Raw genomic sequence first — 23,860 nt, forward strand, 5'->3', positions numbered from 1 at the left:
TCAAGTACGGATCCCGTATGATAACGTGCGAAAAAATCCAGTAATTGAATCGAATTTTTTTTTTAAAAATTCTTAGAAAGATTTGTAGATCCCTTATTGAAAATGGCTAGGTAACTCAGTGACGTTTAATTACAATTAATAAAAGAATAAAAAGACTGTATAACTATACATATTTATATATATCTATGTAAAATTAACATGGATTGTGATATATCTATACATTATATGTACATTTATTCCACCAGAGGCGCTTGCACATTACCGTCCCATTAATTTAGCAACAGATGGTAAAAATTATTATGTTAATAATAAATAAAATACTGAATAGCTAGAGTCATAATATTATCAGCATTACGATAAAATGAAATGAATGATTCCGTAAAATGATGAAAATTTTTTTCAAAGATAAGATGCGCGACTCATATTTAAACTTTTAGTATCTACCGTATCAATAATATCTCTTTGCAGTTTATCCGCAACGATTACTGCGAGACAACCTAATTTTTTAATTTAATAAGTCAATTTTTTTCTTTATTTTTATTGTTGTAATTAATTGTTGATAATTATGAAGCGGGTAACGGAAGAACCCGGTAATTATTACGATTTATTAAATCAATTGTATATTCTTCAAAGATTCTTATTAATTAATTGATTATTTCAGATAATGAAGAAAGTATCGGAACTGAAGACGATTCTAATGAGGTAATTTTTAAAAAATTAATTTTAATTAAAAAAACAAAGTTTAATAATTTTTTTTCCACAATTAAAATAAAATTAATTATATTTATCGCAACTAATCTCTAAATTATTAATTAGCTCATTATTTAATTATTTTTAATCTCAAATTTTGTCAGGTACAAAGTTTAAAAAATTGGGATAAGATAAAAAATTCAATTATTTATTTTTAATTAAATAATTTCTGTAATAATCTATCACTTGTTACATTACACAGTAATTAATTTCTCTCACACGTTTTACATTCAATATTTATTAATAAATGACCTTCGCATCATCCTTTGATTTAAAAACCCATCAGATCTAAGCGCATAGTCAATTACTTAAGAAATGTTTTAATAATTTTCTTCGTTTTGTATCATAACTACGTTTCATAATTGATTGAGACAAATTGACACTAATTATTAACATTTAAACGACAATCAATTGATTTTCTGGCCTTTGAAATTGTCTTATCTTTTTACCTAATATAATTATTCGCTATCGATAATTGCTGCTAAATTTTTAAAAGATAACAAAAGTAGCCTTGCATTAAAAAAAATATTTTCTTTAAATTCACAGTCAACTTTCGGTAATCAAGTGTAAATAAAAAATTTATTTGAGCTTTAAAAATGTATATTCAGCAGTAAAAATACTTAGGTGACATTAGAAAATGGTAATTGTAGTTGATAGCCATTGATAAAAAAGTGTTATGAATTTAAATAGTTATTGTGTAAAATTGTTGAGCGATTGCAGATATAATGCAACTGCGGGTAATTCCAAGAGTTTAAAGTAATTATTTAGTTGCCACATTCTCATAAAATACTTCCCGTTCTACATTATTAATAATAATTATTATTTATATTTTTTTAAACTTTTTATTAAACAGTTTTGTAAAAAAAAATTCATGTGTTTTTAATTAAAAATTAAATCTAATTACTTTTATCATAGAAGTTAATTTATTATTGGATGAAAGTAAAAAAAAATTTATTTATCAGGTATGAACTTCATTTTTCAATTAAAAGATAAGATGAAATTTTATTTAAAAAAAAAAAAATAATTTTATTTTTACATAATATATAAATATTTATTGATTCCAAAATTAAAGCATGGAAGTAGTAAATATTTATTATCAATAAATATTTATTAATTTTTTTTTTACCAAATAAAGTTAAAAATAGATTTACTACTCAATATTAAAAAAATATCGTTGGTATAAATTTACTTTACAAGTCAATGGCCGCAATTATAAAAATAAATTGTGGCAGTATAATTATTACGTTGAGTGATATTATTTCTTTACACTTCATTGACACTTGAGAGGATATATTTTAAAACTTGAGTGTATCAATGACCCAATCTTATCTATAAATTATATCAGAGTGTCTGAGATTTAATAAAACTTTCTCTCATATCGATATATACCATCTAATATTAATATCAATAATAACTGATGACAATTCGTCTCCAATTGAAGACATGTTCTGTTTTAATAGTCTGAGTTTTTAAAAACCATCACATGGCGATGTTGTCTGATGACAGTTGATCATATCAGTGTCCCCACGAATATACTCGTGTTGTATTGGCCTTCGACATAATGACAACTTTGACTCGGTTCCTTCTTACTCACGTCTTATATACTTGTATTGGTTACAATCTTTGTCACATGAATTAAACTCAGTCGCGTTTTCATCGTTATTGTGAGCACAACTATGTCTCGCTTATCCATTTTTTTGAGTTATATCGTATTTTGAAGTCGCTTTGAATCCGTTACAAAAATTTTCAACAGAGAATTTTTGGTTCTGTTTTTACCTTAATACATTTTTTAAATCCGTCGACTACTGATATTATATTGAGTTTTTATTAAGTAACAATTCAAAGTGAAAGTTTATTGAAAAGTTTATTTTATTAAGTCTGTATTTTAATCCAGGTCGCACTTAAATAATTAATCATGAATATTGATGAAGAAAAACGAACTAAGGTAATTTTTTGGTACAATTTTAAAAATAATGACTATTAATTAATATTATTTTTAAGTGCCAATTAACAATTGTTTTTGAAAAAAAATTAACCCGTTGACAAAACAATTGTAATTAAAATTATAAATATAAATATAAATATATGACAAGTTATCGAATGTTGTGTTTTTAATTGTTTTTGAAATACAGTTGTATCAACGCTCGGCAAAAAATATGAATTTATAATTGAATTAAAAAAAAAAACTTTTCGATAAAAATAAAATAAATGAAAATTTACTCAAGATTTAATCAGAGTAATTGATAAAATTTGAGTTTATCTAAATCGTTACATTATCAAGATAAAAAAATTAGTGTTCAAGATATAGCTAAAGATATCAGCGATATTAGTTTAATTGTACCATAAATATATGTGGAGTATCCTTTTTTTTTCTTTACAAACTAAACGAAATCTTGGGTCCCAATGTAGCCTGTGTATAAATATATACATATATTTATATAAATATCTATTTGTTCTCGGTATGAGGTCAAGTACTTGACAGGAAAGGCAATGAATCCGTGTTTAAATGCTTGAAGAATTGTATTGAATAGTTTTAATGAGTACTGTCACGTATATTTTCTCTCATCATTCAATCCCAAGATTTCAAAAAATTCAAGTCTTTTTTATTTATCCAACTAAATATTTATCAACAGTTATATGGCTTTTTTATATCATCATTCAATGCAAATATCATACAAATTAACCGATAATAATTATTATTGCAATTGTCATTAAATTTTTGGATGAAAATAAAACCGCAATTATAAATATTGAGTTTTTAAATATTTTTCAGTATCACACTACTGTATTTAATATTTTATTATTTATGTTAAATTACATTATTATTAAATAAATAAATGAATAAAATACATTTTAAAAATAATAATTATTAATTTTAGAAACTTAAATATCCAAAGTCAGTATTCTTCATTGTCAGTAATGAATTCTGCGAAAGATTTTCTTTCTATGGAATGCGAAGTAAGTAATTTAGATTAATAAAAAACATATATATAGATATATATTTTTACCCGTTGCATATGTGTATTTTATTCAATAGCAATACTGTCATTGTACCTGAGTGCAAAGTTAGCGTATAGCGATGACACGGCTACAGTTATTTATCATACTTTCACAATGTTTGTGTACTTTTTCCCGATAATTGGTGCAATTATCGCAGACTCATTACTCGGCAAGTTCAGGACCATTCTGTATTTAAGTATCGTTTATGCAATTGGACAACTTTTACTATCGGCAAGTGCCGCGCCGATATTCGGGCTACCTATCAGGTGAGGATTATCTTTTATTTCAAGGGCATGTTCCACTTAACGGCCAGGTTTCTCCGTTCCTAATTGCAATTCATTATGTAATTCCATAAAAAACATATTCATTTTAATAATAAACTTGAGATTACATATTAAATGCATTGCACTGTTAAAAATTTTTCGAAAAATATAAATTGAATTATTTGAATTTAAAAACTTTAAATTACTCATGAATATAAAAAATAAATTAAATTATTTATATACTTGTTCGTTACGTAAGTTCGAAATTTCAGGTAAGAAAAATTAAAATAAAATAACAATGTATTATATTTCATGAAAAAATTTTTAAGAGTATGCATATGTTGTAAAATATAATTAGTTTTACAAAATATATCGTTATCACGCAATTAAATTACGAGTGATATATGAGTAACTGAAAAATAGTTAACAACTGTTTGCATGATTGAATTATAGGACACTTGTAATATTTTTAGTGTTACAAGTAATTTGTATTGCGATATATTGTTTGCAGAGAATTTTCCATCCTGGGTTTGCTTCTGATTGCGCTGGGGTCTGGTGGAATAAAACCATGCGTCGCGGCTTTTGGTGGGGACCAATTTATTCTCCCCCAGCAGGAAAAACATTTGGCAATGTTTTTTTCTGTTTTTTACTTTGCTATTAATTTGGGTTCGTTGATCTCGACGTTTGCTACTCCAGAATTGCGTCATGGCGTTAAATGTTTTGGTGACCAAACTTGTTACTCCGTTGCATTTCTTGTTCCGGCTATTTTGATGATTTCATCAATTGGTAATTAATCAAAAATTCCATTATTTATTAATCACGTTAAAATATTAATAAATTGAATATTTTTATTTGGTAGTTATTTTTTTACTTGGTAAATCAATGTACAGAATGAAGAAACCTGAAGGAAATGTTATTTTGAATGTCACCAAATGTATTTATGTGAGTTAATTGTAAAAAAAAAAATAATTAATCAATTGATAATTCATTGGTAATTTATTAATTTGTTAATTGGTTATTAATTATAGCATGCGATTTATAAAAAAATGAACGAGAGAAAAATAACCCGTGATCACTGGCTCGATCACGCAGATGATAAATACGATGCGAAGTTGATATCTGACATAAAGTCAACGCTCAAAGTTCTCAAACTTTTTATACCATTGCCATTTTTTTGGGCGCTGTACGACCAACAGGGATCGCGGTGGACATTCCAGGCGACGAGGATGGATGGCCAGATTGGGAGTTTCGTTCTCAAAGCTGACCAAATGCAAGTTGTCAATCCACTATTCATCGTTATATTCATTCCCATTTTTGAGACTTGCATTTATCCTTTAATGGCTAAAATTAAATTTATAAATACGCCGTTAAAGAAAATGGTCACCGGTGGGTTTCTCGCCGCTCTCGCATTTATTGTTTCCGGTATCGTGGAACTGCAACTCGAGGTAAATATTTCATAAATTCATTAATGAACCACTCATTTCAATGAAGCCGATAACATTATTATTCTCTATCATTATAGAAAACATATCCAGTATTACCGTCCAGCGGATTAGCGCAATTGAGGCTGTTCAATCCAAATAATTGTGATATAGAAATTAAATTAAATAATAATCAAACCTTTGATATATCACCATTTGCAATGTGGCAAGACACAAATATAAATACAATTGGTGATAAATCAATCGAATTTGAGACAAATTTTTCAAAATGTGGTTTTGAAAAATTAAATCGAGGTAATCAAAAACCGTAAATTATATTTTAAAAACTACTCGTGATAATGAATTATTATTTTCAATAGGATTATTAAATCTGACTGAAAAGAAAGCGATCTCCTACGCTTTGGTACCTGATTCTAGTCCATATGAATACGAAGACCATGTAAATAAAACAGAAATTGGAAATCCAGCAGTACGGATACTTACACACAATACTCTGGACACTCCAGTAATTGTAGAAATTGTAAATAGTAAAGATCAAATTCTTTATAAATCAGTAGTGACTGGCAAAATCGAGCATTCGCTCTTCGTTCCCCTTGATCCAGGAACTTACAGAGTCAAAGTAAACGGAGTCAGCAACGAAATAATATTACATATGGGCGGCGTTTATACTGTTCAGGCTTACGCGTCCAAAGAATTAAATACAGCCAAAATAGTGACAGTAACTCAGCCGAATTCAATGCACATTCTCTGGTTGATTCCTCAGTACATCATCATCACGACAGGCGAAGTGATGTTTTCAGTTACAGGAATAGAGTTCGCATTTACTCAGGCTCCCGTCAGCATGAAATCTTTGCTGCAAGCCGGTTGGCTGTTTACTGTTGCCTTTGGAAATCTCATCGTTGTGATAGTTGCTGAAGCAAAAATCTTCGACAGACAGGTCAGTTGATATTTAATTAAATGTTGTTGTCTTCTGCCTATAATTAGTTAATGCCACCGGAAATTTACTAATTACTGATTTCCATTTATTAATTATTTATAACGATGATGACAATTTATAATGTTTTTTTTTTTATCAGGCAAAAGAATTTTTCCTTTTCGCTGGACTTATGATTGTCGACATGGTGATATTTGCAGTCATGGCCAAATTCTATAGATACATTGTCGTCAATGACAGTGATGATGAGATCACAGAAACGACTAACAGTACGACACTCAAAGACTATGGAGAAACTAATTTGTCTTTCACAAAAAATGATGAATAAAAATTTATTTTTTTATCATTTTTCAAGCTGTATTATTACCCAAGATTAAGAATGTTGTTTACTTGTTGATTTATAAGTTCATTGTCTGTAATTATATGTTTTTAAGTAATTGTATATAAGTACTTATAAATGACATTGATATTTTTTATTTCATAATAAAATATTTTGTGATTCATAATCATTTTTTAATATTATTAATTTTACGAATATTTTTGAAAATAAAATAAAGAAATCTTTTTTTTTTTTTTTTTTTTTTTTACTTTTGTGTACTTTATTTCAAAAGAAAGTTATACATCTATGACATATATCATAATACAGTTAAATTTAAATTAATCTAAATTTAAAAATAATAATATTTACTTGATATCAAGTAGATAGAAAATGATGATATAATTATAATACTACATCTAAATACTTTTAAAAATGGTAATGCCAGAGAGATTATAGATTATAATTTTTTTATTATAATGTAATATGTTGTAGTAATTATATTAAAGAAATATAAAACAAACGTAAGAAGATGGAAGGCCCATCAGGTAAATTCAGTAGACTTAAGGTTTGTTGTTGAGCTATAAACAAAATAAAAATAATTGTTATTAATTATCATTATTATTACAAATAATTTCTAATTGATTTGTTGATTGTTTAATTTATAAATCTACCTGATTCATGATGTAACTGTTAACAGCTTGGCGAGCATGGACGAAAGCCTGAGCTGCAGCTTCACGGGCGATGTTATCGGGGAATGACTGTGAGGGATTGAAAGAGTTTCCTGGATTCCTTGAGTGCATACCGCTTCCGGTCATGTGACAAGGATTAAAAGGAGGTGGAGGAGGAGGAAAGTATCCCTGCTCGGGATTTGGTGGACGATTAGTAGCGCTGGGACCTAGTGGATTCGGTCTTGTGTTGGAATTTAGTGGTGGAAAGTTTGGTGGGTAAGGTGGAGGTGGTGGGTACATTGGAGGCATTGGATCAGAGAAACTTGAAACACCAGAGTATCCGGGCTTGCTAGCAGTTGAATGAGAGTCGACGAAGACGGGGTCAAAGAGACTATAATAGCTTTTGGGTGATTCACATCCGTAGGGGTAATTGTGCTTGGGACTGCTTTTAGCGCTTGAATAACAAGCATGTGTAGCGTGCGGCGGATAACCGGGTTTGTTGCTTGAAAATTCGGGGTAACGAGAGCTACTACTAGCACAATCATCACGAGCACTCTTGCTTCGTGATGATTGATCTTTCGCTGACTTGGACTTCTTTTCAGCTTCTTTACATTTTTTCTCGGCCTCCTTAAACTTTTTTTCTGCTTTCTTTAATTTTTCTTCGGCCTTCGACAGCTTTGATACTTTGACATTTTCGGCTGATGATTTCATAACGAAACAGTGAGCTGATACATTTGGAACTGTTGCTGAGTAACTTGGGTGCTTTTGTTGACTGTCTTTATCTTTAGATTTTTTTTCTGATTTAGTCTTGGTTCCAGTGGTAGATTTTTCTGGATAAAGTGTCTCGTAGCCAGACGATGTCATGGGCTGACTAAGAGAAGGAGAGAAATTATTTTGATCATAAAATTCTGAGCTCTGTTGATACTGCTCTTGGGATTGTTGGCTGCTTTTTTCTTTCTTAGTATTTTTTTCATCAGCACTAGCTGTGCTTTCTGTAATAGTTTCTTTAGCTTTAGGTAATGTCTCGCTTACAAACGAATAACCACCACCAGAACGTTTATTCAATTCAGGGATCAATTCTTCAGACTCATCTGGCCCAATGTCTTCGACCTCTACTTCGAAACGTACTTCTTTTTTAGGTTCATCAGATTGTTTTAGAGGTTTTGAGTCTAACTCAGTACTAGCCTCCTTTTCCGCTTTTTTTATTTCATTTAAAAACTCAGGTTTGTCTTTGCCAAGTGACCTAATCATTGACGCAGGATCCTTTCTGATCATAAAGTCCAAAACTTCGCGGCTATCTTCTTTAACGTCAAAGTTATTGGTGTCTTTATCATAAAAGACGAGCGCAAAATTATTAGGTTCACTGGGTGTAGGAGACAAATTACTCATTTCTGAAAGCGTACTGGCGTCGTCACTAGACTGCTCATCCTGGTCAGAATTTTTTTCATCATTGTCTTGAATCTCTTTGTCCTCGACAGCATCCTTTACAACTTTAGTCTCCTTGTCTTCATCTTTACCTGAGTCCAGTGACGACATGGCAAAAATTCCCGAGCTTTCTAGGTTTGAATTTAACGATATATCCGGACTATATTTCATTGAACCGGGTATATGATTCAACAATGAACACCTAGTTGCCCATAGATTGAGAATTTCGTCAGTCGACCGGGATTTTCTTTTACATCCGCTCGTCTTTTGGACTTGATCATCTATTTTAAAGTTGCACATTTTCTTAACGTTCATCATTAACTCTTTTTCCATTTTACTCTTATTTTTAATTTTTGAAGAGCTTGATTTTTTTGGCGAAGGTGTTGCCATTTTTTTAATTGTTGACTTAATTTCCAGTGCATTTGGTTTCTTCAACATCATTTTTTTAGCCTGTTCAACTAAATTCTTTCGTCTTTCTGTTAAATCATCACGATTTAGTATCACGCTATCTGTTATTTTAGGTTTCTTTTTCTGGCAATCACCATTCTTTTCTTCAGCTGAAGGTGAAACTGGAACTTGCGCAGGAGCAGGAACTGAATCCACCACTGAAGCAAGGTCTGGACTGCATATCGGTGGGTAATCTTGAGTATAGTCATTAAAATACAGGCCATTGTTACCACGTGAAAACGGAGATGGTTCTGAAGGTCCCACGATGTTTCCCGGACGTACATATGGCATTGGATTTAGTGGTGGGTAGAATGGCGGGATCATGGGATGTGACGGGAAATAACGTCCTGGTAGGTTTGGCCCGTAGAAAGCTGGATAATGGGGATAATTTGGTACCTTGTGGATAGAATACTCTCGATCAAGTGTTTTATCCTTAGCCGCTTTTTCAGCATAACTTCGCAAAATTTGATTAAACCCTGGGAGCGGAACATCGCTGACGATGTTAGGACTTTTCTTTGGTGAATCAATAATACTCTTAATGTGATTTGCTTGCGGGTTGATGTTGGAGGTGCAGCAGAACTCTAGAGCATCCGGTTGGTGGCGTGTTTCTTCCTCTGGCGTTTCTTTGGCAGCATCACCAAGATTTGCCGTATTAAAAGCACTGGCTAATTTCTTCATTACATTCTTCGTCACTTCAGCAACTATTTCTTCCTTGAACTAAAAAAGATACAATAAGTAATTAAAATAGAGGAGACGACGATCAATGAATAAATTAAATAAATCTCTTACCTTTTCTAAATATTTTTGGCAGCAAGCACTTGGTTCGAACTTATCATCAGCTTTGGCTGATTTGTATCTCTTCCTTTCCTTCAAGCTTTTAGCCTTCGACCCACCTCCCATAGAAAAACCTTTTCCCTTTGATTTATCAAAAGCTATCTTGCGGGTACTCATAACTTCCTCTACAATTGATTCTGCTGGGTCCTCTTCGCTAAGAATCATGGCGCTCTCGGTGACCACTTCCTCTGATTTTTCATCAATCAGGAGGAAAACACTCTGGCCATTTTTTTCTTTGTATGCTTGAGCGAACTTTAAATTAAAAAAAAAAAATTTTAATAAATATCTTAAATTACCTGAGAAATTAAAAATAAATAACCACTTACTTTAAGTGCTTCCATAAATTCGTGTTCAGAATCAATATGAATTACATCATCTTCATCATCAATGTAGTCCATTGATTTTACTCCACTCTTAAGAATATTCAAATCCTATAATTGAACAAAAATAAAATGAGTAATTATGATTATAGCAAAAATAAATAATAATTACAAAATGCGACCTGGGAAATAAAATTTTAATGATTTTAGGCAAAAATACTTACCACTAATTGCTTTTTAAATGCTGAAAAATTATTATCTTGAGACGAATCAGGAACTACGTCATTAAGAGGATAATAGAACACTGTCACCATGTCAGGATTCGTCGACGAATATATATTAAATGATACCGGAGGATTTTTCGCCCAAGAGGGTCCTGGTGATTTATCACTTAGACTAAGCATGGTCTAGCTTACTTAGATCGTAATTTACAAATAAAAAATTGAATGTTTGTAAATGTATTTATTGGTGAGAAAGGTGACGGGAAATGGCCGACGTCGAACTTGGCTGTGACGATCAACACTAAACTTGCAGAGGATTTACCAGACTCCCACGATTTGATTTATCACAACTGTTTCACTTTTAATTAGATTAATTTTCTATGCATAGGAAATTTTTTATTTTCTCACTGATATATTTTGAATAAATACAAATTATCGACACAATATTTTAAGACTCCGAATGTCGCAGTACTTGACAATGTTTTTGTTTCGGTTTCTTATCGATTGGTATTATAAAGAAAAAATACACTTACCAAGTATAGTGTACAGAACCAGACTGGAGCAGACTGGAGTATGACGGTATGGGTTTACATTTGCATTGGTGACTTGTAAACACTCCCACCAAGAGCTGAAACGAAGCTGCGCATGAGTATTTAAAAATAATTCACTAGTGCGCATGACTATAAACTTGATACTTATTAAATATCAATTTTTAAATTTCGCGGCAAATTGGCGCTAGTGTGCGTTGCTGTGTTCATCGTTCAAATTATTGCTAGAGTGGGGGCGCTCGATGAATCGCACAATCGATTGCTGTGTATTAACAGACGGTTCGATAGCGGCAGTCAGTATCATCGACAACGGCAGCAGTGGTCCAGATTCTTCTTGGTTCTTTATACGTTTGAATTGAAACCCAGTATTGCAGTTAAGTTGTGTAAAATTATGCAGTGAAATATATGTTTTATTAATTTAAATTGTGCAAAGTATCAGTGGTGTAGTTAAGTGTTCAGTTCTAGAGTAGAGTATTAGTGCCAGTGTAAATTGTTGCTGATGGCTGATGCTGATAACTTTCAAGTTCCTGAGCAAAATCATCTGGCATCGTCTGGTGGGAAATAGCAGTTAAGTGACGTTTTTTGGCTGCAATACACTTGGAGCAATTTTATTCAAATCTCCAAGTGTATTAGGACATCCTAATGCATGTTATTTCTCCGCCAAGGTTTGTTCAAATACTCGCGTGTTTTTTTTTTTATAATTTAAATATTTTTCTATTACATTCAGCCGCCATTTTATTTGAATGTACGAACTTTAATTTATCTCTACTTTTTTTGAGTTACTTCCGCGACGATGCGTGATGAAATCATCATCAAAATTTCTAAAATTCAATATTTCTGACGTTTTTTTCTGGATAGTTTCGTTTTTGGAAAAAATTATCATTTCTCATGCGCATGCGCGGATACCTCAATGCGCCTGCGCGAAAATTCAAATTTTTTACGCTCGGGGGTTGAATAAGTCCTGGTTTTTTTTAATGAATTTTCTATCGATTTTCTCTGAATTTTTTCTGAATTTTCTCCAGTGTCTATGCGTTTAGCGCAATTAATTTAACTTATAATTAAAAAAAAAAGGTAAACAAACAATATAATGAAATTTTTAACATTACTTTTATTAATCATCATTAGTGTAATATGCAATGATACATACGTAGTACTTGACAATAGCGATTGTTACAAATTATCTACAATCATATGTTGAGTTTTGTGTGTTGACATTATTATTAATATAAATTATCCATTATAATTATCGTTATCATTTATTATTTATTAACTATCATTACATTACATCGAACGGATTGACCGGTACCGCTTTGTGCACTACCGTCCAATCGTTTCCTCACTTTTAACTCGATTGATATCAATCCCCTCCATTTATTTATAATAAATAATTTAATAGCTATATAAAACATTTATGTCTCGTCCTTATATTAATATGTACAACTATATTTTATTATTCATTTTTATCACTGCCAGAGTCAGAGTTCTCCTCAGTGCTTAAATATTTTATTCATTTAATTATACTTTACAACATCCACAGTTTTATTCTCCAGTTATTCTCCCACCCCCACAATTAACTTTATCCCCCCCCTCCCTCTTAATTTTAAATTCTAATTTTTTTCATCTTTCAATCCTAAAAATGCCGCGAATCCTTTTTTTATTGATATGGATAAAGCACTAGCTTCTCCTAGTCGCCAAAATTGAATTTTATATTCCATTATTTTTTTTCCAAAATGTCAATTAAAATTTACATTTTTTTTTAAATCAACAGTACGCTGGAGTTTAAAGTTTTTTGTTTAATATTTCTATATATATATATATATTTATTTATTTCATTTAATAGCACTCACATTGATAGTTTATCAGTATATCGAGTATATATTTATTTTATGTGCGCATCTATACACTTAATTATAAAGACTCCGCTTGACGAAATCTTAAAAGTGATTAATTTATTTTACATAAAAAAAAGTTTAATTAATTTGACAATTAAATGAAATTAAAAACAAGTCATTCTTTCAACCACTGGGAGATATTAAATTATAAAAATAATACGTTATATATATTTATGTATATGTATATTTATCTCAAGTAGTGATAGAATGACTCGAAATATTTTTTTTTTATTACTTACATTAATTATTATTTTTTTTTTAGTGAGTGATTATTACAAGTACATTTAATTAAATCGATTAATCTCGCGTTATAATTACTAAGGTACTGATTCTAAACAATTGCAACTATTTTATAAAATTTGCGAGTTATTTTATTTAATTCATCGCACTTTTAAGTGGATGGAGTCTTTAAAAATTAAGATTCGCAATTAACGACCCAGTAATTATTAAATAAATGAAAAATCTATTAAGTATAATTACAATAAAAAAGTAAAAAAAAGAATTTTATTTATCAGATCTAAATAATTTATTACGTCGTAAAATATATAATTAACAGAATTTAAACTCTCAATCAAAATGTACTGGGCAATTAGTCATCGACTAATTATACATTTAATTTGAGCGATTACATGGCATCAAAGTTACTTAATTAATATTACAATTAATTACCACAATAGTAATTATTATCTAACGTCTCACTTAAAAAAAAATACAATACAAATATTAAATATAACTTATATATATATATATATATTTTTAAATTACCGTCAGTATTCACATGTCATATCTACATGAGACAATAGGGAACCTTTTTATTGTTTTATTTATTTATTTATTAATATTATTATCATTATTATCAGTGAACAAACAATCGAGTAACTACAGTAACTATTGTCTTAACAAAGAGCTTGTCATATTTTTTAAATAATCTAACAAATAACAAATAAAAAAAAACGTTTTTATTAATCCCCTCTCTATTTTAAATCACGTAGAGACTAAAATTAATAATTAGTAATTAAATTATTTAAATACAATCAACTGAGATTATTTTTATGTGGAAGCTGTACATTAATTCAACATTATATATTTTTCATATATTTATTTATGATAAATTTTTAGTTGCTGGGTGTAGATTCTAGTCCCCTATAAGATTCTCTGCTACCAATCGTAGCTTATAAATACAATTAATTTAAATACTAGTGACTAAATTTTATAATTATTATTTTAATATTAATTATTAATAATAATTTATTTACAATGTATACAAAAACCATTGATATGATTAATACGCCGTACACTTCACTCGATTATTAAATCTTACTATTAAATAATAAGTATTTATCAATTACTCTTATCTGGAAGAGACTGTCGACTAATTCGCTTCTCGCTCATTAATTAAGTTAAGTTTTATTAATTATACTTAACAATTAATTGGGAATATTATCGAAAATAATGTGTAATTATTTGTCGTGACGATGGAGAATTTACAGTCTATTTAAAATAAATGCCACATATATATATTTATATAAATATTCAATAATAATAATAGCTTATTCTCTTATCGCCGTGACTTATCAACAGATGGCTAGTGTTAATTATTGTTTATATTAATAATTTTAATTATTAATAATAGTGATGATAATAATAATAATAATATGAAAAGACATAAATGGCATTTATAAAACAACGTACATAATAATATTTTTTTTTAAATTGAGTATTGCTCGGGTTGGCATCGATTGTCTGATGACAATGCGAGAGCAGAACGTTATTTAACTCTTATCAGTTATTGATTATTAATTGTTAATTATTATATAATTGTTGTTAGTTTTTTTTTTTAATTAATTAATAATGTTTAAATAAAGAATTACGGTACTCTCACAGCAGGCCATTCGTTGGCAAGAATCGTGGCCGATTTATATTTTATCAGTTATAGTGACGATTTAACTCTCTCGATGATCGCTGAGCCGGGTCGTTGCATCTGTCAAGCTGTTTGGATTAAAGAGGCTGTTTAATTTGTTGTACCTTTGGCTACCTGTGCTGCTCATGGTGTTCGATGCTGATGAGTTGTGCTGTGCGTAGCCTCCGGTTCTTGTAAAACTCGGCACTTTGTCTAGAAAATTTAAAAAATTTTAGTTATTATTGGAATCATATAAAAATATTTTGGGAAAGTAGAAATTTTTAAAGATAAAAAAAATATTAACCTTTACTGCGATTGTGCCTGAGCCGTTCCTGTGAATTAACAGGACCACATTGTCTCTGAGGAATACACGAGTAGTTGCTATCACTGCTGTAGGTAGGTGATACCGCGCGATTGTTCCTCCTACGCGGGCTTCTATTATTTCTATTTCTCGACGAGTTATTTCTGTTGTTATGACCGCATCCATTGCCTCCAGTTACAGGGCCAGTGCCACTAAATTGATTATTGTATTCCATTGTATCGGCATAGAGACAACTTGATTCTGAACACGAGCAACAGAGCTCCGAATGCGTGTTTGAGTCGCAAGATTTTCTATCCCACTCTTCGTTTTCATGCTGATAGTGATTGTCATTTCTAAACATATCGTCCTTGTGGTTACGGTAGACTTCGTCGTTGAGCGACCCACCGCGGTCTAGGTGGTGGTTCGAGTGATTGGGCCGACTGTAGCCCGGGTCGTGGCTTCGATAGTCTTCTCCTAGTCCATTCTGATGTCCGTAAATCACAGATCCGCTTTCGTATTCATTTTCTTGGTTCTTGAAATCATAATGGGTGAAGCCTTGAGGGAATGATGGAACTGGAGGTGGATTTGTTTGCGGTGGTAAGGTTGTGTATCTCCCCTGCTGATAGTTGCCTGCAATAGTATTGTCGTGTTGTGTCGACAACTGACTGTTCCATGGAGTCGGTGATGACGAAAAATTGTTACCGATACGCACCGGCGGTGTCGGTGGACTCTGTGAATTTGTTGTATTGATAACATCGAGGTCATTCTGGACACTGCGTTTTGTCAGATGGGGACTAAATGCCGCCATTTGCTGCTGCATCCTCGCAGACAGCGATGTGCCGCCTGCACTGGTACCAGTCCCTACAAGACTTCCACCAGCAGGCGGTGGATGTTCAGGTGGTGGCGGCAACATGTCACACCAATTAGGCATACTCGTCTGACTCGTTTGATTATTGTCATTTTGGTTCAAACGATACTGCTGCGTGCGTCTCTGCGCGTCAGCATTGTCATCGGTATACGAACTGCTGGCATTGTCACTGCTCGGTGACAAAGTTGATTGGTTGTGATCTTGATTGGAATCTAAATTTGAATAGTCCGGCTTCATGCAGGAATCACTGGAGTTTGATTTTTGTCCGCTGCCTTCCATGGAATCTGGACTGCGGTTACCAACACACAAGGTCGTCGTCGCATAAGGTTCTGGTGGAGCTTGTAACTGTTTACGTGTGTTGTAAAAAGTCGTCAAATTGACTTCCGCGTACTCGGATCCAGCCATACTGACGATTCCCGGTGCAATCATTTGTTGATTGTTCAACAGCTTTGTCTCGCAGTCTTTGTCATTGGAACTCTGCAAAGTATTTGTTGGTCTCCATCCGCGTTCTAGCCACAGTGTGTCTTTATTTAATTGACAAATGTCATTGGCAGTGCCTACTGGTACGCTGAGATGTCCTAATTGTTTGCTCATAGCCTGTCTACGGCGCATATAGAGAACACCAACCAGTCCAGCGACAACAGTAAATACCATTGTGATCATCAATACCAAGAACCAAGTCTCCGTGACTACAGACATCCCTCCGTGACTTGGATCAGTACGTGGGGGTAATTGTGTCAATTGTCCAGGATCCATATTCAATATCGTTGGGTTTGAGTAGGGACCAATACCGGCTCGTGTTAAACCAGCAACACGTGCTGTGTACAAACCTCCGGTTGTTAGACTATTTATGATAACAGAAGTTGTCGATGCATTTAATGACATTTGCCCCAGCACTTTATTGCTGCTATTACTCTTTATTTGGATTTTATACCCGATCAATTCTCCATTTTGTTCATTTTTTGGCGGTGGCTCCCACCGTACGAACGCGGAGGTCATATTTATCATACCAACGTGGACGTTTTCCGGTGCACCTGATGGTATGTCTTCTAATGTCGTTGCTAATTGGACGTTACTTGGTCTGCCTTCAATTGTCTTATAAAAAGGAACGAGAAAAAATTCGTATAACGTGTATTTTTTAAGATTCGTCAAAACATAACTCGTAGCGCCGGCATTTAAAACTGTTACCATCTGGTACTCTGGTTTGTTGGAAATCTCGCGGTATCTTATGTAGAGACCTTCGACTAAGTCCGCTGCGCCGAGAATGTCCCAGATTATTTTTACGCTGGTGCTGCTGACGGGTTGAACTTCTCTGAGATGAAGAATTTCACTGTTGAGTCGATCGCGGGCGCGAATCAGCTCGATTTGGGGAACTGAGTACTGGTTTTGGCTGGTGGTGTGAGCGGTATCTGACGATGGACCCGGCAGTGATAGTCCGTGGCTGTTTTCAGCGCGAACAAGAAATACGTATTTGGTGTCGGGCTTCAAGTCAGTTACAGTGTAGGTGTCGTCAGTGACGCCAGTCGCGGCGACAACCCATCCGGTATTTAAATTACTGCTGAAGTACTCGATGTTGTAGCCAATTATTTTGCTTTTGCCCTCCTGACCTGGACTCCATGTGAGCGTTACTGAGGTGCTGGTAATGTTGACTATTCTCGGTTTACTCGGATTTTGCGGCAGTGCTGAGATATCTGGGGTTTTGTGGAGTGTCGTACCAGAGCTTATGGTCAAGGTGGCTGACCATGACGTGTTGCCAGACTCGGAAGAGGCGATACACGTGTACAGTCCACCATCGGCCATTATTAAATCGTTAACTATTAATGTCCCGTTGCTGGACATCGTTATTCGGCTACCCAGAGGCACTAAATCACCGTCTTTGTGCCAATGAACGCGGGGTGTCGGTGTACCCACTGCTCGGCATGGCAAATAAGCGGTACTTTTAAGCGGCAGTGTTTGATTTGCTGGTCCCAGTTCTATTATTGGTGGGGGAACTTCTTCGATCGGCGTGACCTGTAATTAAACAAACATTAATCATCAAGTTTATTTAATTACGTATATTTTAAAAGGTTGACATTGATTAAGACTGTATAATATTTACCTGAAGAAAAACGGTTGCCGTGCTGGCACCAGCTTGACTTATTGCGCTGCAGACGTAGTGTCCTTCGTCCTTCTTAACAACCTGCTTTATGTGCAAACTCCCGTCTTCGCTTACTGTATAACGGCCCTGGTAAACATTCCCGGGAAACATCAGCTCCTGAGAGCCTTCGCGGGTCCAGAAGATCGAAGGCTTCGGTGCACCACGGGCTGAGCAGGCGAATGATACGTCCGAACCACCGCTCACGGTTTCATCCTTCGGGAAGTTTGTGAAGACCGGTCGTGCTGTAATGTAAAACGAGATGAGTCTCTCTCTCTCTCTCTTTCTCATCTTCAGATGTCTATCTTCATGGACTCTAATTAAATCACCCCTGCTACTATACAGCTTCTGGTTCTGTTACTGCCAAAGCACCGGGCAATGCGTCTCGGTCTCACTGAGACTGAGACCGAGACGCAAGGGACGGCTCGACAAAGTCTCATTGCAAATTCTAATTAAACTACTCTTGAAACCCGACGAATAACAATGAAATAGCTTTTGGAGTAAAGTAATAATAAAAATATAAATATAAATAAAATACCCTCCTGTTGATAAATCGATACAATAATATTTAAAAATTATTTCCCATGTTAATTTTACTTTGTCTCTGTAATTATTTTTTTATTGTAAAATATTTCATCGCTTATTTAAATTTTTATTCTTAGTTTGCTTCATAAAATTATTATTAATTTACTACAAGTCTAGACATTTTTTTTTAAATATATGCTAATATTATTCAGTGTATTTGTGTTATTATATTTTTAAATGTATTCCGATTCAAAAAAAAGATGTTGTTGGTTGTAATAAAATTTTTAATTAAATATTCGTTTGGTGCTTACATTGGACGGTGAGTGTTGCGCTCGCCGAAATAACACCGACCCCGTTTTCCGCGTGACAAATATAAGTCGCTGCGTCTTGGGGCGTAACTCGTTCAATACGGAGACTTTTGTCGTCGAGAATGTGTCCACGTCCGATGGGCATTTTTCCATCGTGTCTTCGCCAGAGGATTTCAGGCGCCGGGTCGCCGCCAACCCGACAAGCGAATTCGGCTGTTTGATCTACCAGAACTGTTTGGTTTTGTGGCGTCGCCAAGAAAAATGGTTTCACTAAACAGATTAAATTTTTATTTTAATTTCACATGGACATGACACAATTTTGTTCTTTTTTAAATTTATTCTTACCATGAACGGTCAGAGTAGCAACAGCAGATTCTTTGTCGCCGACCATGTTGTGAGCGACACATTGATATTTTCCTTGGTCTGTTTGTCGGACATCAGAAATCATAAGATTTCCACCGTCGACAAGAGTTATTCTGTAATAAATAAATTTACTTTTTTAATACAAATATTTAAACAATAGGTAGAACAAGTGTTTTAAAATTGGCGGTTAGATTGTCATAAGGGTTCTGTTATTGCCGATAGAATCGACGGTTTAACAATCGAATTTATATTTAGAGCAGAAACATCACTGGCATCGGTGGATAGCAATTAAGCCGAGTTCAAACTCACGGAATGCCGCGTTCTCTCGGATACGAATAGTCGCTCGGCAGAGTATATATATATATACATATATATATGAAGCTGGGCCACGACAACGGCGTGCCGTGAAATCGATGGATCCTCGATTGTGTCCTCTAATTTATAGTATCAATTAATTCTAGTGACGGCGGCATGCAGGTCAGAGGGCTCCCTCGGGGCAACTGCGGTCGTTGCGCAGCGCTAACGTCGACAGATTTAATTTCTATCAGTTACTCTAATTTATAACCCCGTGATTATTACCCGAAACCCACAGCCTCCATCACGATACCGGCTTATCAAAAGGATCTAAGTGGTTTTCAGAATAAAAAAATATATAATAATAGTAATTTAAAAATATATTTTTTTTTTACTTCTATCCGACTCCTAGAAGCTCGAGAAAATATAATTAAAACTTTTAATTAAATTACTCCGTCTCGCGATATTTAAACGTGTGTGTACATACATTGTGCTAAAGGTTTTAAATATTTAAACTCCCGTGAGGGATCTTGATGAAGAATATATATATGTTGTGTAATAATTCTCGAGCGATGAGACAATGTGTATAATATAAAAGGACGAGTAGTCAGTAATTTCGGTGAATAAGTAAGATTAAGAGTAAGAGTAAGACTAAGACTGTAACTACAGAGAAACTAGTAAAAGCATTTTGTGCATCACCCACACCTCGGTACATAACACGGGCAAGTCAGTAAGTTATATAGCTACAATGTGTATGTAAATAATGAGTTCGTCTTGGTCTTGAGGACGCTAGTACTCGGTAGCGGGTGGCGGGCGGACTCGAGATAACGCAGCAAGAATTATAGAGGACATCCTTTAGCGGCATTCTCATGCAAATGCGCAGTAGATTACGGGGGCCCTTGTGTCTTTGGATTATTACCATTGGTGATGGTGGTAGTGGTGGGCTCTTCAAGTACCACCGGGCTTTTACCCGTCTCTCGTTTCTCTTATTGGCTCGAGCTCGAGCTAACTCTTTACTCTTGGCTGTGCTAAGCGAGGATACTCATACTTGTAGTATGTACTATAGTCCGCAATGAGATCCTGAATTCCATCGCGGTGTAAGAACGAGAGAGAAATTAATCGGTGGGAATTATTCAACTGGTTCTAAGCCCTTTCATCCGCACAACACACATACACATACATGTATATATATATATATATACATGTACACGAACTCTCTCAATATATTTACACTCGTGTACTTATGTGCACTTACGATAATTTTAATGTCATTAACTATATTTTAATACTCGTTGTTATTTTTTTTTCATTCCCGAGAGAATTTTAAATCTTAATGATGACCAAGAAAAATAGTGTCAATTGTACAGTTAATGGTGGTATTAATCATAAAGTAAATTACAAACTTAAATAATATGAATGAGCACTACGATAAGAAAGTAAAGGACTTGTACAATAATTTTATTGTGGGATTTACAAATGTAAATATATGTAATGTAAAGGCTTATTTTATTTTATTAAATATAATATGTGTGTATATTATATTTAAAGATGAAGTGAGACAACTTACCGTTTAGTAGACTCCAAGTCTATGACATGGCCATTTCTTTTCCACTGTAGAGTTGGCTCCGGATGACCCCGAGGTGGCCCACACTCCAGCAGTGCGGTCTCTCCGGCGGCGACCCTCGTGTTCTGAGGTTGCGCCCGGAACTCATCTCGTAACACTGTAACAATTGCCAAGAGAAAACAGATTACCCACTGATGCTATTTGTATTATATTATATAGTTTCAAACAAGTTTACTTGCATACCACTTTGTTACTACAATTTATCCTTCAATTATTTATCTTTTGTTATTATTAAACGTTTCTATTATCATAATTAAAACAATGCGCCATTAGTTACGAAATTTATTTAACTGTATAATAAAATTCCGGGTTTAAATCAAGGAATAAAATAGTCGAGAGTAAGGACTTAGTTCTGAAGCTTAAATTTATGTGGAGATCTATAAAAATTTATAAATAAATGAGTTGGGATTGTAAAACTCGAGATAGATATCGACTAGCTGGTGCAATTTCGAGGATCGATTGTAACGCCATTTCTCCGAGGCATTGTAAGACAGAAGGGTCAAAGGTTCTGAGGGTTTTCAGGCCCTCACTGTCCTTATTCACTGCTCTGGTTCTTTCTCATCTTTATCCTCTTCTACTTTCACCTCTATCTGGCTTTACAACTCCTGGCTCAACATCTATCTACTTTACCCTCCTCCCACCCTTTACGCTAGCTGTCCTCCCTATCCGGCACGGCATTATATTTGAACCCTCTGAGGGTGAGACCTACACGTATATTTTGAATGTACACTCACATGCTTGTGTCCAACTTGCAACTTAAATTCGCCTTTAGCCTCCATTCAATCCTCCTGCTTCGCTACTCTACTCACCTTCCTCTACTTTTCACCCCGACTGCATTCGCGTTTATCGCTATTGCCGACGTCCTGACGTATACCATTATCATTTATCACGAACGGCTTCGGACCATTTACGAAATGCGTCCGTTAAAGTCTACGGCATCACTCTGTGAATTGATAAATTTCACGCTACTCGGAATATTTTTTTTATTTTTTAAATAAAATATTTTGTTATTACTTTTTGCTTTTGTGTGGCTGCTAAAATTATTAAGTAAAGGACATGGATGTAAAATTATATTAGAGTGCATGTATATAAGATAAAATGAAAAGCAAAATAGAAAAAGGTTTTTTCTGATTTTTTCTTGAGGTTTGTTGCTGAGTGATTGGCAAAGATGTTGGACACATGAGTGTGTTGGCAAATTCGGATGTATAAAAAAAAAAAATAACAAATCTCGTGAGGCGTAATATTTTTTTGGAGAACTACTTTAAATCAAGTAGCTGAGAGAACTGACGCAAAGTGGTTCCGGCGGAGATTAGAAAAAGGGACGTGAGTAGTGTGAAAGTGAAAGTGAATGAGAGCTAAAGTATATAAAAGAAGAAGAAGAAGAACCAACGAACGAACTAAGGATGAAGAAATAAGTTTCAACATGGGGCTTCGCAGACAACGGTCTTTTGTACTGAATTCTGTTGTGTCCATCTCGATGATTGACATTTCTTCAATTTTTCTAATACTCCAGAAAATATATTTATTTTAATAACTCGAATTTGCTGTAATGGAGTTAATCACTTATAATTTAAAACGAGTTAGTTATTAGTCGGTTGTAATTTTCTTGGGAATGTTATCTTATAAATTCCTCATTTAGATCGAGATAATGAGCGTGTTAGGATTTCTAGTCCGATTCTTTTACGGAAATATATTTTTTTTTTATTTTTTCTCATGGACGTGCTTCTATTCAGGAAACGCGCTAATTGAAACATCTCTATGGTATCCGACGATCATGATATCAAAACTTTAATTACTTTATCTGCAAGATTATTTTAAATTCCGTAATTCAATATTTTTATATCGATACTCGCTATAGAAAAATAGCGCACGGTAGAATTTATATTTATGATATAAATAAAATTGTAAAGGAAAAAAAAAAATTCAATAAAAATAATGGTAATAAAAAGTTTTATTAATGAAAAAAAAAAAAATAGTAAATACACATTCGTTTAAAATAAAGTCGATAGTGGATGCCAATTAAGCTTGTCCGTAGATTCAATGGAATCGATATTACACATCGCAAGGTAAAATATTTTTATTTTTGTTTAGTGTACGTTGTACATACATGACCCAGTGTACAGACTACACTCTACAGCCTACTATTAAATGAATATGAAAAGGGACTGGAAGGCTAACAAAAAAATTCATCAGACTTTTACGACTTCCCTATTGTCCGTTATCGTTATACAAATTAAAAACGGGTTGTGTTCGAACGGGAAAACAATCCTCAAAAAGTCTTTTGACACTTTTCAGGGCCGCTTATTCCGTATTGCCCTGCACGTATTACCTTCATTGTTAATTAGCAAACACGGTGGTGCCGTGACAAACAATGTACTCCACCCAGAGGATAAAGCATTGATGTCAGGTTCCATTTAACATAAATACCAAAATAAACAAAAAAAATTTCATTAGAGTAAACAATGAAAAGTGGGGTTAAA

The 23,860-nt window shown here is 33.5% G+C and overlaps 3 protein-coding genes across 10 annotated transcripts in view; 1 reads left to right on the forward strand and 2 right to left on the reverse strand.

Annotated features, from left to right (window-relative positions):
• The first annotated feature begins 503 nt into the window (after positions 1 to 503).
• Positions 504 to 6,876, forward strand: LOC103577927 (peptide transporter family 1). Of its 2 annotated transcripts, XM_008558816.3 has the most exons (10): positions 504 to 590; positions 662 to 702; positions 3,630 to 3,708; positions 3,788 to 4,016; positions 4,525 to 4,799; positions 4,873 to 4,955; positions 5,042 to 5,458; positions 5,536 to 5,749; positions 5,815 to 6,392; positions 6,532 to 6,876. In XM_008558816.3, exons 1-10 carry the CDS (start codon positions 566 to 568, stop codon positions 6,715 to 6,717), a joined length of 2,127 nt encoding a protein of 708 aa, XP_008557038.1. In that variant the 5' UTR covers positions 504 to 565; the 3' UTR covers positions 6,718 to 6,876. The 2 variants fall into 2 exon arrangements, with proteins under 2 accessions (XP_008557038.1, XP_008557039.1); XM_008558817.3 differs by lacking the exons at positions 504 to 590; positions 662 to 702 and adding an exon at positions 2,349 to 2,695 and having other exon boundaries at positions 6,532 to 6,875.
• Positions 6,877 to 7,004: 128 nt separating this feature from the next.
• On the reverse strand, positions 7,005 to 11,203 carry LOC103577928 (uncharacterized). Its single transcript, XM_008558818.2, has 5 exons — positions 10,627 to 11,203; positions 10,409 to 10,513; positions 10,038 to 10,334; positions 7,380 to 9,965; positions 7,005 to 7,286 (listed from the first exon to the last, which is right to left on the reverse strand). Exons 1-5 carry the CDS (start codon positions 10,804 to 10,806, stop codon positions 7,269 to 7,271), a joined length of 3,186 nt encoding a protein of 1,061 aa, XP_008557040.1. The 5' UTR covers positions 10,807 to 11,203; the 3' UTR covers positions 7,005 to 7,268.
• A 1,086-nt stretch (positions 11,204 to 12,289) lies between these two features.
• The window catches only part of LOC103577931 (protein sax-3), a 196,356-nt gene continuing 184,785 nt past the window's right edge, over positions 12,290 to 23,860 (reverse strand). For all 7 annotated transcript variants that reach the window (XM_008558819.2, XM_008558821.2, XM_053741134.1 and 4 more), the window contains 6 exons: positions 21,324 to 21,477; positions 19,445 to 19,575; positions 19,103 to 19,369; positions 18,231 to 18,511; positions 15,268 to 18,142; positions 12,290 to 15,176 (listed from right to left, as the gene is read on the reverse strand). In XM_008558819.2, the coding sequence (XP_008557041.1) occupies positions 15,007 to 15,176; positions 15,268 to 18,142; positions 18,231 to 18,511; positions 19,103 to 19,369; positions 19,445 to 19,575; positions 21,324 to 21,477 (3,878 nt within the window). In that variant the 3' untranslated portion in view covers positions 12,290 to 15,006. The remainder of the gene's footprint in view (positions 15,177 to 15,267; positions 18,143 to 18,230; positions 18,512 to 19,102; positions 19,370 to 19,444; positions 19,576 to 21,323; positions 21,478 to 23,860) is intronic.

The sequence above is a fragment of the Microplitis demolitor genome, chromosome 1 (genome assembly GCF_026212275.2).
Source record: "Microplitis demolitor isolate Queensland-Clemson2020A chromosome 1, iyMicDemo2.1a, whole genome shotgun sequence".
NCBI lineage: Eukaryota > Metazoa > Arthropoda > Insecta > Hymenoptera > Braconidae > Microplitis > Microplitis demolitor.

Bases quoted from the DNA above. Each gene is read 5' to 3' on its own strand.
- LOC103577927 (XM_008558816.3), top strand. From the start codon at position 566: ATGAAGCGGGTAACGGAAGAACCCG. The intron at 3,709-3,787 runs GTAAGTAATTTA...TTTATTCAATAG, and splicing joins TTCTTTCTATGGAATGCGAA to CAATACTGTCATTGTACCTG. The intron at 4,956-5,041 runs GTGAGTTAATTG...TATTAATTATAG, and splicing joins ATGTCACCAAATGTATTTAT to CATGCGATTTATAAAAAAAT.
- LOC103577928 (XM_008558818.2), bottom strand. From the start codon at position 10,806: ATGCTTAGTCTAAGTGATAAATCACCAGGACCCTCTTGGGCGAAAAAT. The intron at 10,335-10,408 runs GTAAGTGGTTAT...TTTAATTTAAAG, and splicing joins AATTTATGGAAGCACTTAAA to TTCGCTCAAGCATACAAAGA. The intron at 9,966-10,037 runs GTAAGAGATTTA...TATCTTTTTTAG, and splicing joins GCCAAAAATATTTAGAAAAG to TTCAAGGAAGAAATAGTTGC.